Below are 14,156 nucleotides of genomic sequence, written 5' to 3'. Positions count from 1 at the left end.
TTTGGCTTAAGAATCAGCATTCGCCATCCCTCTTACCAGCAGTACCAACACACTGCCGGCAAGTTCTGGCCCCAAAGACAAGACAATTGCTTTTTCCTCTATACTTACCTGTCCCTTGCATCTTAACAAAAGGATCGTTAAAAAAAATAGTTTCCATTTTTTAAGAGGTCCTGGGTGTGGGCCACGCAACCCGAATTCTCGGCAATGAGCATCCTATTTCCGACTGCAAACAGAGTATGATGCGTTGGCTCAAGAAAAGTTGGTATGTGGCCTGTTTTCCCATCGCATACGTATTCAAGGAACCGAAAGTGAAATTTGACATATCATTTTATTTGAAAAGTGAACATTTTCCTGGTTGTTGCATCAAAATACAGTCCACAGTTTTTACTGAAATGTGTTTATTCTATAGCAAGATAAAAGCATTTTTTTGTTTTAGTTAAGCAAAATACAAACAACTTAATCGCTGCTATCATAACTCATAAAAAAGTATAAAACAGCATAAAAACACAATAAGCAACGTAGCAATGAATGGTTTATGTCACCAGTGTTTACGTTAAAGCCTCATGTATGAAAACTTTACAACACATGATATGAAAACTTACAACTTTGAAAGAAAATATTTACATTGATTATTCAGATGTGGTGCGCCTTTTAAATATTCTACCGGTATTACATCATAATAAAAACTCTTGCATTTTTTTTTTAAATCTTAACTTTTGTAATAACTGTTTTCATTTAAGTGCATTTCCCTTTTAAAAATACAGTGTTTTTATTTTCGAAACTTGTCACTCAAAACACAGAATATAATATTCACATTCTTTTCTTCTAATTGGGATGAACATAATGGGCTAACAGTGGCCATAGATATCGTTACAACATATACTGTGGTTTGATTTGGAGAAGTCATGGGTTAAAAAAGTGGAAATAAGTCAATAATTGAATCTAATCACTTGTATTTTTTTTTTTTTCTGGAGAGATTTAGGAAAAAAAAATAAGAGCTTTGGCAAAAGTCTGTGATTTACATTATTTTTTTTTTGCATGACAAAAAAATGCCATCAACTATTCACGTCATACAAATGTTTGTATGAAACTGGATCTTCCTATGTCAGGTAATTACCACTGTGCTTTTTATTTTTAGGGCTCCGGAAGTTCAAATAGCCTGGAAGTGCGGTTTATTCACTTCTGGAGAAATAAGGCCGTTTTCTATGACTCAGAGAGGCCAGTTTAGAGTCCTCAGTACGTCCCAGGATTCATTAAACGGTTTGATTCACATATTGTAGGTATAGCCTGAATAAATAAAAAAGGCATCACATAAAAGAGCACAGCTTTTCTTGTTTAAAAACAAAGTGATTTACAGTCAGCTAGAAGGTGATACTCGGCTACACTGTGTTCTTATTGCCTATCTAATAGACACTTGAGAGGACCATGTGATCTGTGACACGTTTCTGCATAACCGACCGCAACTTACAAGCTTCGGCCGCGTTCGGGTTACCCTCCTCCGCCACTCGCCTCCGCGCGCGCGTGCGCCAATCCGGGCGCGCCTGCCGCGGGCGCCTTCAGAAAATACTGACCTGGGACAACACCGGAGTCTGTGGCTGAGACTGTATCTGTGACTGGTGCTGCTGAGAGGCTGGCTGCGGGCTCCCGATGGCGGGGATGGGGGACGTCATCTGGGAGGTGACCGGGGAGGGCTGCCGAGGAGAGGGCTGAGGCGGGTGCTGCATGTGCTGCTGCAGCTGCTGCAGCTGGAGCTGCTGCTGGAGCTGCTGCTGCAGCTGCTGCTGGCTGAGCTGCTGCTGCAGGTGCTGCTGCTGCTGCTGCAGGTGCTGCTGCAGGTGGTGCTGGAAATGCTGCTGCTGCATCTGCTGCTGGAGCTGCTGCTGCATTTGGTGCTGCTGGAGCTGCTGCTGCTGCCTCTGCAGGTGCTGCTGCTGGGTTTGCACGGAAGGGCTCCCCTGGGCGGAGGACGCCGAGCCCACCAGGGTCGTCCCCATGGAGCTTATCAGCGGGGCCCCAATGTTCGAGGGCATGTTGGCGGCGATGGTGACCGACGTGACGATCTGGTTCATGGGGAGTCTCATGGTTAGGGGTTTGGGGGCGATGGACCTGGGGAGCGACTGCTGGAGAGTCTGAGGTGAGGCTGATACGGTCCCGTGCTGCGACAGCGGAGGGTTGAGAAGGAGCGAGGATGTCAGATTGGTGGACGCCAGGGTCTGCTGAACGGAGCGAATGGTCTGGGCTTCTGCGGATTCGGCAGCAGCCTGCATTTGGGGGGAGAAAATCGCCAGATATTAAAATACCCAAGTATTTAAAATATTCAGCTGTTTTTTTTAAGTATTGTAAATTGATTAAAAAAACATGACCACCATTTTTCTTCTCTGGACTCCATTTTCCTGTCCTTTGACTTTTCAGCTCCCCCCCCCCCCAAAAGGTAGAGTGAAATTCCTTACCCCTTGAATCGGGATGGCCTTGTACCCTCCTAGGCATCTGCCATCACCATGTGCCTGACAAGGGGCACAGGGCCCAGTCACCACTCAAAAGCCAGCCAGCCGGCCAACTGCCTTGTCCGAGAACAAGCCCCAGCCAGGTCCAACCCCCATGCGGACTGCAGACCAATGAGCAGGACTGTGGATCCTGACGAGTCAGGCCTAGATTGAAGAACCAGCCAGTTCACTGGCGCCCTCTGAGACACATGCTTGTCTTTTCAAGTCACTGGGCTTTGTGGCTGGGTGTTACACAGCACAAGGTAGCAAAAGATAACTGATATACATGTTCAAGAAACGACACTTCCAGCAGTGAAGCCTGAGCTAGCCCTCATCACTATGACTCATACTGAAAAGACAATAGACTGCCGGGGAGTTCAAATTGTGCCCCACTACTTGGCAGCTTCATGACTCTGGGCAAGTTAATTCACCCACCTGTTCCTCAGTTTCCTTACCTATAAAACGGGGTGTTATGGTATTTACCTTATGTAGAGGTTGTGAGAATTAAATTAATTCCTATGTTGTCAAGCATTTACAATAGCGTGTGGCACAGGGGACGCCTTTAGTAAATGTTAGCTATTTTTTATTAATTAACAATTATTACCAGAAAACTACTACTAGAAAATGTCAAAGCTCTACACTTCCAGGCAGTGTATGACAATGCTCACTTGAATATAGGAGGACTGTCGCTGAATTCCTTAGAGATACTAAATGCAAGTATTTTATGGCTTAAGAGATGTTTTAGTTTACCCAATATCTTCAAAGATTTCCAGAATTTATCACAGGAGTCCTAGGTCAGGGGAGAACGTTCAACACTCGGGTGTCTGAATAATCTGTCATAAGATAAACAACTGATCTGATCTGAGGCTCAACACGGAGAGAGGCTATTACATTTTGCACTAAAAATACGTAATCACCTCCACAAAGATAAATTCTTTTACTAATGTAACCGTGACTGAAGTGATTGCTCTTACTGGCTATTTTCTTCTCTTGTTCTTCACAAAATTAGGTGTTTTGGGAAGGGGAGAGTGGGAGCACCTTGGAGGCATCAAGCTGGCATCCACTCTTCAATGATACTGAATGTTTACTTCCAGCTTTTTATTACTCCCATTTATAAACTCTACGAGTAGAAGGATCTTATGAGTGGTGAACTTATGTTGACAGTCACTCAATGGAGGAGAGGCCATTGTTGATGGATTACGTTTGAACATGTCATCATGGCGAAACACCAGCTATGGGTGGACAGCTCTCCGATTTTTTACGGAAGCTTGGTGGGTTACATGCCTACTGGAGGTTCACGTTCTAAAGTCCTCAGGTAAGAAGAAGCCTGCAAAGACTCATTAATCTTTAAAAAACTATGAAATCACCCATAAGGTAGAATACACACAGTGTTCTACATATAAACAGGAAAACAATTCTTATATATTCTAATATTTAAAAATCACCCAGCTAGTCTTAAGAATGAAACTGCAAGGGAAGTCTATATTTAGACCCCTGGCCAATCACACCAGTGTGCCTTTAAGACACCACCGTACTGGTGAAGAGAAATGGGTGGGCGAGTGGAAAGAGTTCTTGCTTGCCTGCCAGGTTTACTCCCTGTGTTTTAATATTAAGCTTCTATTAACTTTTGTTGGTCGGTTACCACGCCCCTTTAAATTGTGGATTCCAAAATGGAACTGATACTTCAGATGTGGTCTAATCACCATGCTGTACAATTAGATACTATTTCCTGTGAGATCATCACATTAGAAGCTATTTTACACTTTTGGTTCGGACTGAAATTATTCTGAACTTCTACTTCACGGACTATTTTAGGTACCTGCCAGGACTCTGAATATAAATTAAGGATGCTCTCAAACTGCACTAACTTAGTGAAAAAAAAAAAACAAAAACAAAACCCCAAAATACCCCAAACAAACACTGCTTTATATTTATTCTTTTTAAATTCCATCCTGTTGGTTTGGGGGACTCACTAAGCTTTATTCTGACATACTTCTGAATCGTGACTCTAGTCCCCGATGTATAACTTTTATGGTATCCCTTCCACATCAGTCACAGACTCGATGAGCCCAATCATGGTTGCTACTTTCTGGATGTCTTTGGAGATACTGCCTCTTGGCTGAAATCCATGTGTGGTCAATTATTCATGCTCTAATACACAAAGATCACCTATGCCTGCTTCTGGGTAAATGAATGAATAAATGATCCACTTAGGAAGTACATGTGCACTGCTCCTCTAGCCGGGTCACTCTATCTAATTAGCCAACTATACCTCCATTCTTAACATCAGTAGCCTACACATTCAGCTGTGTTCTGCCAGTAGGCAAATCTGAGTCCAGAACTGGTACGTCTTTTAATGTGTGTCTTCCAGTGTCTCAGAAAAAGGTCTCACTATTGACCTCGTGAATGTTTGTATTCTCTTTCTAATGACGCGGAAGTTGTCCTAACAGCGGATGGCTAAACAAGGGGGACCCCTCTTGATCTGATTTGAGCTGCTGCTGCTGGTGGATCTTAATATAAAGAAGAAACAACTCAGGGGAAGAAGAGAAAAAAGGAATGAAGCCCTTTTTAAATTTTTTTTAAAGTTTGTTTATTTTGAGAGAGAGAGAAAAAGCGAGCCAGCAGGGGAGGGGCAGAGAGAGACGAGGAGAGAGAATCCCAGGCAGGCTCTGCAGCCTGACACGGGGCTCGAACTCACGAACCTCAAGATCATCACCTGAACGAAACCCAAGAGCTGGACCCTTAACCGACTGAGCCACCCAGGTGCCCCGGAAGTAGCCCCTTTTGAAATGGCTTTGCCAACAACACCCACCATGCCCTGCAGCCTCGTGTGGTACTTCTGGCAACAAGCATGACAATGGAAATGAATCCCTGATTGCCAGACGAAATATATCAAGAGCAAAAACATTAGTTCAAATTATTCTCCCCAAAGCCTCTCAAAATTCTTGAGAGGCTAAAGACAAGGTTAATTAAATGTTAAAATATAACGTAATAGCTCACACTCCTTTTGGATCAAGGTAATAATAATCCAGACTGACATTTGCTTTGGGATACTGGTGCATTTTATAATACATCAGGGCCCATTTGCTCCTCTATGTAAAATACATATACGTGTCCTTTTTTTTTTTTTAAGTATTTGGAGCCTAATTTTATTTTAAAAAGTCGTGAGGTTTATTTATGTATATGATGTGGGACAGTTTGGTCAAATTGCAACATCCCCTAGGACAATAACAGAAGCACTCGAGAACTTATGATAGGATGTCCCAAACCGCCTGGCCAAAATACCACCCAGTTTAAATGGAGGACATGGACACCAATCCCAGTCCCTGACAAAAAGCAAAAATGAGAGGCTATTCGAGATCGGTCTTTAATTTTTGTGTTTTGTTAAACAGTCTCAACACACATAAAGTGAAGCTTCTGGAAACAATGGAGATGCAGCGGTTTAACTGAACTCCTATTTTTCATACCATCATTGAGGTAATCTCCAATGGGAACAAATAAGCTAATGAATTGTTCAAGACGCCTTTTTTTTTTTTTTTTTTTTTTTGCCAACTGTTAAGGGGAGCTCCCTGTATGTGTTCAGTGCACTGGGCTGTTTTCAACACTGTAACTCAGAGACTGGCCGTTCCTGCACGGGTTTACCTTAGAAACGAGGCTGGCCCTGTACGCAGCCAAGGCCTTCAGGTATTCTTTTTTGGCAGCTTCCGTTTTCCTTTTATAAACCTATTAAAAGACACAATTAGCATCACCGTTAGCCTACAAATTCTCAGCCATAAAAGAACGGCTGCACAAATTGGGTCACAACGTAACTCACAGAGAAAGCTGGTTTTGGTGGCTTTGGTTTTTAAACGTGAAAACACACACACACACACACACACACACACACACACACACACGAAAACAAAACCCTGCCATCCTCACAGGAGCACAATTTGGATGTTTACGATGATAAATGAGAAAGAAAGATTTCAGGTTGTGGCCTAGATGCCTTGAGAGAGCCAGCTGAGGGCCTCGCATTAAGGCAGCGGATGGGGTATAGCAAAAAGAGCAAAATTTGCTACCCATCGTTCAAATTACAGGAAATCACGAGTTTCTCCATCAGTGTCTTCTCTTGCCCTGACACACGTCTAACCTGCACCAAGTAAGAAGATTAAAATGGATGGAACTGGAGAGTGTGATGCTAAGTGAAATAAGCCATACAGAGAAAGACAGATACCATATGGTTTCACTCTTATGTGGATCCTGAGAAACTTAACAGAAGACCATGGGGGAGGGGAAGGGGAAAAAAAAAAGAGATTGGAGAGGGAGGGAGCCAAAACATAAGAGACTCCTAAAAACTGAGAACAAACTGAGGGTTGATGGGGGGCTGGGAAGGAGAGAAGGGTGGGTGATGGGCATTGAAGAGGGCATCTTTTGGGATGAGCACTGGGTGTTGTATGGAAACCAATTTGACAATAAATTTCATATATTAAAAAAAAAAAATACCACCACCAACAGGTACGGTGTGCGAAGACGTAAGAGAAAAAGATGGAACTGGCACAGTTTTCTTCTGAAGGAAAAACACAACGCAGAAATAGTTAAAAGGTGGTAAATTTCCATTAGTGAGGCCAACGAGTTACATAAACAAATCCCATGATTTGCTCTTCCTTTTCTTAACAGTATCTGACGGTAGTGTGTTAGACCCAAGTGCAACTGCCTTTTTCTCCAGAGGTAAAAGACGCAGCAGCTTTGGCAGTCCCTGAGGATTACATTTCTGGGACAGAAAATCAGTGTGCCACATACAACAATAAGCTCACCGCAAATGGGCAAATTCTATAGCTGCACCATCCCAGAGTAACCAGCGAGTAGGAATGAGGTCATGATTCGTAAAAGAAAACTCGAGGCCTTGGCACTCCTCATTCCCAAAATGGTTATTCCATTTTATTCCCAAGGGAGGTCTGGTCATCTGAGCACACATAACGTGAAATCCCATTAATGGTCACTGGAGTTTCATGCGAGGTGCATGAAACTCCCCTTTGTGTGGAGGAGCCTCAAGGGAAGCATAGAAGGTGAGGCCCCAAAGGAAGTATCTCCCACTGGCTTGGTAATCTCTCCATACATCTCATACAGCCAAGCTTTCAAATGAACTTGGAATAAAATTTTGAATGCCCGGGGACAGTACTGAGACTCGCAGAGGCGGCTTCAAAGTTTGGAAACCCACCGGGACGGCACAAAGGTTCGGGAAGATGATCAGAGAAAAGGCAAGCGGGATGGTCCTGATCGGTTTGTAGTGCCCTTTCTGAACCAAGGGGGCAAATACCACATTATCTAACGTGAAACGATGATCATCAAAAGTTTATGCTTGCAGGATATTGCGTGAATTTCCCCCATTTCTCCACTGAATGGGTTCCCAACATGAACCCTTAAGGGGGACCGAGAAATCCATATACCTGGGGAGCAGCTTAGATTTACACAACTGCGTCTCTAAATTCCACAGCTTAGAAAGGCCTTCATAGGAAACAGTCGTATTAAGCGAACATTCACTCAGAGAAGATGTAAGAAGTACTCTGGTAACTTCTTGATTTTATGGTCACGATGGATCTCTGCCTCACCTGCTTTTGTTCTTCTCCAAGGCTGTCCCACATAGATGCAACGATTTTCGAGACCTCTCCAAAGGTTGCATTGGGGTTTTGACCTTTAATTGCGGCCTGTGTGTCTCTGAAAAACAGGGCATATGCTGACACTGGCTTCTGGGGCTCATTGGGATCTTTCTTTTTCTTTTTCTTTGGAGTCTTGGGCTTCTTGCCAGAATCTGGAGCAGCTCTTTTCTCTCCAATGGCCTGCAAAGCAGGAAGAAAATTCACTGCCTAGAATGTACTCGCAGAGAAGGCAGCAAGACCTAACCAGATCCACAACTGTTCTTTTAAGGTTTTGTTAAGCAGATTCATCAACGGATGAATCACCGGCAAAAGCAGGGGAGGGGTAAGTTTTCTTAGAGTTAACCGGACAGCAGAGATTAGCACTTAGAACATTGATTAATGAGACCCAGAAGTATCTTCAATACATTCACAACATATGCTCTAAATAGCAATTATGAGTAATGAAAAACAGAACATTATACCAGGCAATGAAATGTGTGCATATGTGTGTGTGTGTATGTGTGTGTGCATTACATGTGTACGCATAAAATATTTTACATTTTCAGAGGTCTTAGAAGTAAATCTAAATAATAATTCAGGACGTGGATCATATTCAGATATTTGAAATGAGGTCCCTTGCCATAGTCACCTGCCATATATATGATCAGTCTGAATCGATTTTTTGAAGCTTCAAGTTTTATCTTACCAGAATGTTACTTGGCTAATGGGTCTCCAGAAACGCCAGTGGAAAGTAGCTACAATCCCTAAGCTTGCACAATAAAAGAAAGGTCGTCTTTATTTCTTTAAGCAATTAAAACTTTCTGAAGAATAGGATAATAAGAAACATAAAAAAATGTCAAAAGTCCTTTAACTGGAGATAGAAAGGAAATTGGTATTCTTCACTGAACTAAAAACCAGTATGAGGGCAATAAATGATACTTAAAATCACCCAGGCTACAAAGAAGACTGATAAGAAAAGAGTTATGATATATGGTGACTAACTCTGCCCAGAAGAATCCTGCCATAGAGACAGTAAATACTTTACACATACTTCTCATACAAACTCTCTGAGATCAAAACCACAGACATGACATGGATATAGCTCCCTACATTGATATACCAAAGAGCTCCAGAGTCACCTGCTACTACCATTATCTAACGTCAGTGATCGTAAAATATCCTTATCAGAGAAGCAGGAGAAAAGATACATCAGCCTTGTTTCATCCCCCTAGATTATAATAGGACTATACTGAAGATCATTTTGCCGTTAACTTCACCAAGAATGCTGAAATGTTTGACAAGACCAGTTTTAAAAGCCAGTCGTGGGGAAGATCAACAGAGATAGACTCAAGTTGCTGACAGATTGGTTTTTAATGGCCTTGAGTCTTGAATCCTAAATTCAAATTTTCCGAGAGTATCATTACTTTCTGCATGACAGTCATTTGGAACGTAATCCAATTACTGAAATTCTCAGGGAGGAAACTGATTAGTGCCTTGTTTCTGAGCGCTCTGGACCCTCAATGTGTTGGGGTATCACAAGTCCACTTCTCGGTGGGGCTATTACACACGCTACTTGAGTGGTAACAACATCCATACTTCATACAAGTAGTTACCCACTTCAGAGGCTGGTAAGCCACATCTCACCTCTTCTCCAAAATGCCATCTTTCATAACTCCCACAATGAATGCAATAATTTTCAATAATCTTTTTTCTTTTTTAAATTCTCAGAATCAATGCGACTTGTTTAATTCTAGTTAATGAATCTGAACTTATCGTAAGCCTGTCAGATGCCTTTCGGTTAGAGCTTCAGTGGGAGCCAAGTTTTCCTTCAGTGAAAAAATACTGCTTTGGCCCCAAGGAAAAAAATATATACATATACCACAGATTTTTCTAATTGAGTCCAACAACTATATTTGTTTCTTGGAAGAAAATTTGGCACAGTTTGCAGCAATAATGCCCTGACCAGTGGCAAGGTGAAAGTGATTTCCAGGGCAACCTTTCCCAAAGAGCTCAATCTCCCTTCCCGTAAAGCAGCATTCAAATGTTGACAACCTTTGATATCTTCCTTGGATAACCATGACGTGCCCTAAACATCATTACCTTTTAAGAATAAACCTGAAATGCAGAATCTTGCAGTTTAAATAAAATCTTAGAATTAATTCTCCTACAGGAACCTGCATGTGATTGACTGAAGAGGGTTGGGAAAGGTGGGGAAACAGTCTTCCTCAAAAGAGACACAATCAATGATAATTTTAATCTTTCTTTCTCGGCTCAGTTGCTTAAAGGAGAACAAATTGGATTCCTTGCCTTTACACGAAACCTAGACTCTTGCTTAAAATGGAGTAAGCTAGGAGTCACAGATAAGGTTCTCCTTAGCCATGACAATTTCAGTGTGGTACAAAAGTGAGTATCAGATCAGTGGAAATGTGAGTGAAATGAAAGGAATCCATCTGAAATGTGTTATGGCCAGTTGTAACCTAGCCATGCCTTATTCACATCCCTGTTTCTCACGTCACCTTACGAAAGTTCTTTTGAGTGTGAGCAGAGACTGGTCATCCATGCACCCAATCTGTGTCCAGTAGGGTGCTAACATATCCAGTGGGGTGCTAAGATGTCAGGACAGATCGAACCCTCCTTTAAATCCCTGCAATAGATTCTAACCTCGCTTCCCTCTTCCTTCATCACTCTCTACCTTCTCTAGCTCTTCTTTTTCCATTTGCTACTTAAAAATAAAAATAAATGATGCTCAGGGCTCCTTATGCACTCTGAGAAATCCTGATTACTTCCACGTCTTCCTATCTACGTGTGATGGTCCCCAAATCGGTCGTTCTCCCTCCAATGAACTGAGTTCTAGCTCAAATGTGGGTGCATCAAATTCAACCCATACCCTGCCAAACTCTCATCTTCTCCATGGGAGAAAAAGTAACATTCTTCTTTCTCTGGGCTGATTCTCTCATTTGCCGATATCCATGCTAACTCTCGTATTAAAACCCCATTTATCTTTTATTCCTTCAAACCCCAGCGGATCACCAAAACTTTATGATTCTCCCTCTTATATGTCTCACGGATCTGGTACCTCCTGTCCATTCCTTCCTTTGCTAAAAGGAAACACTTCATGACAAAAAGATCTTCTGATTAGTTTCCTTTCCTCCCGTCCCTCCCTTTGTAACGCATTCTGTATACAGCCAAAGCCATCTTTCTAAAGCATAAAGTTGCTTCTGCTATTCCTCTATGCAAATCATTAATCAGCTCTCAACGACCTGCAGGAGAAAGGCTTCCACATTTCAGCTACTGCTTTCTTCAATTCCTATGTCTTTCCTCCCCATATCAAACTGTTCACGACACTCATAAATTGACATGTACTTCCATTGCTCCTTCGACCAGAATGCTGGCCTCTCTCTTCTGCCTCACAAACTTTTATGTATCCTCTTAGACCTAATTCAAATATCACCTTCTCAATAAAGTCTTCCTCAAATCACTCTCCCAAGCAGAATCGATTACAATCTTAGCACACCAGATACATCAATTATACCACTAATCACATCTGGAGCTAGTTTTAAGCATTGCTTTTCGTCCCCAGTGGGGAGCCCCAGAGGTAGTAATTCTCTTATAAATCTTTATGTCACCAGAACCAAGTACAAGGCAAAGCACAGAGTAGGTTTACAACACATAATGAATAAAGAATGAGTAATTGTGTATCTTGGACAAGTGACTTTAATGAAACAGAATACCTTTCTAGGCATTTATAAAAGTTCCACCTGCAACTAAGTTTTTATTTCAACCCATGCATATTTGAGCATCACTCTCCATGACAAAAGCAGAGATGTGCAACAATTAGAACTTACTAAGTGATAAACATCATCCAAGGTGCAAGGTTCCCCAATGTGACAGTGGCTCAGCCAACTAACTGGATGAAACTTATCCACATGGACATTAACTTAGAACCAGAGCACTTTAGTATAGAATTCCTGGGGAATCTAGTATAAGCCTTCCCTTCTGCAGACCGGGAAAATCATGCCTACATGAGTTAAGTGACATGTTCGATGCCTTACAATCAGTGGGAGAAGCCAGATCTCCCAATTTCCAGCAGAATATACTTTTCACAAAAAAAAAAATGAATAAGTAAAAGAGGGGGAAAAAAATCGAACCATCATAAAGTTAAATGCTAGCCAAATCCACGAAGAGAAGGCAGGAACTACCATGAATGAAATTCAAAGACACAGCATGAGATGATTCGAAATTCTTGGGTACGTGACACACTAAGGCAGTCAACTTACTCTGTTGGATTCATCAGCATCCTCTTCATTGATGGAGCTGGAAGGGGAGGGTGTCGCTGATTTGCTCGCTGGAGGTGAAGGAGACGTGTGAGGCATATTGGCGCCTCCCAAATTTAACCCCAACTGGGCGCTGAGCTGAGACTGGTTGATGGTGGTGAGCTGAGTGGGAGGCATGATCCCAGAGCGAGCAGCATCAGTCATGTGGACAATGGACCTCATGATCAAGGAGTGATCCTGACGGTACTGGGGCACTTGCGTGTGGCTCTGGTCCTAAAAAGGCAACAGACAACGAGGAGGTGAGCTCTCCGTTTTCCCAAATGTCAACAAGCTGAAAATGTTAGCAGTTCCTTAGACAGGTCTGACCTATTCCGGGATGATGGTCCCTATTCATTCATTAACTAGAAGGACTCTTGCCTCCAAGTTGAAGGGTCAAAAGCACTAAGACCAAATCATCCAGCCTAGTCTATTTCACTCTAGAACTGTCACTAAATGGCTTTAAAAAATAATAATAAAAGCCTATTGGCAAAGAAGGATAAACGTCCAACTCAGGCTTCTTATTGAGGAAACAGGCAAGAAGGAAAGGGTTGAAGCAGGGGTTTTACTCCTTCCCAGCTTACCAGGTGGGTCTTCCAACATTCTCACACATACTTCTGGTACCATTCCCGTAGACCCAGCTCCACAAGGGCGGGAGAATCTGGTCTTCACTTGACCCTTCCAGGAATGCATTTGACAAGCAGAGAGGAGGGGCTTAGGGAGGCACAGAGCCAACATCTGTTTGCTTCAGGGCACCCTTTCTATAAAACCCTCTGTGGTTAACCAGAGGGCCATTCCGAGTCTGAATTCCATTGTCAATGGCATCTGGAAGTCATTCAACATCTCTAGGACTGGATATCACTTTCTTCTTCTGAAACCTTTCGTTCAACCCGCCATGATTTAAGATACTAATGGATTTTTAAAAATACATATGAGGAAGAAGCAGAGATCATCAGAAGTAGCTTCTCTGAAAGTTACTCCAGTGACTTCAAGAGGAGCCCTTCTGTTGTGGGCAGTCATTTAAAAGGCTTTAGGGTTGTTGCTGCTGTTTCTTTTTTTAAGTTTGAAGAATCAAAAAATGAAGACCTGCTTTTAAACAACTTACTTGAAGACTTGTCATTTAGTGTGAGTCTGTGATTTTTACCAAAACCAAATTTCTCTCGACTCACAGTGACCCGGAATCTAATTTTATACAGAAGCCTATGAATTCTTAACTGTTCCTCTTTTGAGTCTCTCTGAGAAGACTTACTTTTGCTCTTTGAAGAAACAAATGAGTTGCAAATACCCAAATAGGGGCGTTTCGTTTCTAAATATCAAATATATAAACATCACTAAATAAGAAGCCGCAAATATCAATAGGAAACTAGTTGAATGAACGATGATCCAGCATCCTATAAGTATTACGAAGCTTTGTAAAATAATGAATTAGATTTATGTGTATTGACTTAGAATGGGGTTTCCAATCTTGGCTCTATTGACATTTTGGAGCAGATAATTCTTTGTTGTGAGGCTGTCCTTTGCACTGTAGGATGTTTATAGCAACCCTGGTCTCTTCTAGATACCAGAAGCAACTTCTCCTTCTCCTGACCAGTCACGACCATCAAAAATACCTCCAGACATTATCTCTCGAGGGGCAAAATTCTCCCATCTGAGAACCACTGACCTAGAGGGATATCCAAGATATAGAAATTGAAAAAGATGGGGTGCCTGGGTGGCTCAGTCAGTTAAGCATCCGACTTCCGACT

General features: G+C 42.2%; 1 protein-coding gene across 8 annotated transcripts in view; it reads right to left on the bottom strand.

Annotated features, from left to right (window-relative positions):
• Positions 1-314: 314 nt before the first annotated feature.
• The window catches only part of TOX3 (TOX high mobility group box family member 3), a 109,215-nt gene continuing 95,373 nt past the window's right edge, over positions 315-14,156 (bottom strand). For 6 of the 8 annotated variants that reach the window (XM_047837132.1, XM_047837127.1, XM_047837128.1 and 3 more), the window contains 5 exons: positions 12,379-12,648; positions 8,075-8,302; positions 6,126-6,206; positions 1,572-2,261; positions 315-1,287 (listed from right to left, as the gene is read on the bottom strand). In XM_047837132.1, coding sequence (XP_047693088.1) covers positions 1,234-1,287; positions 1,572-2,261; positions 6,126-6,206; positions 8,075-8,302; positions 12,379-12,648 — 1,323 coding nt within the window. In that variant the 3' untranslated portion in view covers positions 315-1,233. Of the gene's footprint in view, positions 2,262-6,125; positions 6,207-8,074; positions 8,303-12,378; positions 12,649-14,156 lie in introns of all 8 variants that reach the window. The other 2 variants (XM_047837129.1, XM_047837130.1) reach the window with 1 other exon arrangement.

Source organism: Prionailurus viverrinus, chromosome E2 (genome assembly GCF_022837055.1).
Source record: "Prionailurus viverrinus isolate Anna chromosome E2, UM_Priviv_1.0, whole genome shotgun sequence".
NCBI classification, from domain to species: Eukaryota; Metazoa; Chordata; class Mammalia; order Carnivora; family Felidae; genus Prionailurus; species Prionailurus viverrinus.
Note: the sequence above shows the minus strand (reverse complement) of the source record. Positions and strands in the feature narration are given on the sequence as shown.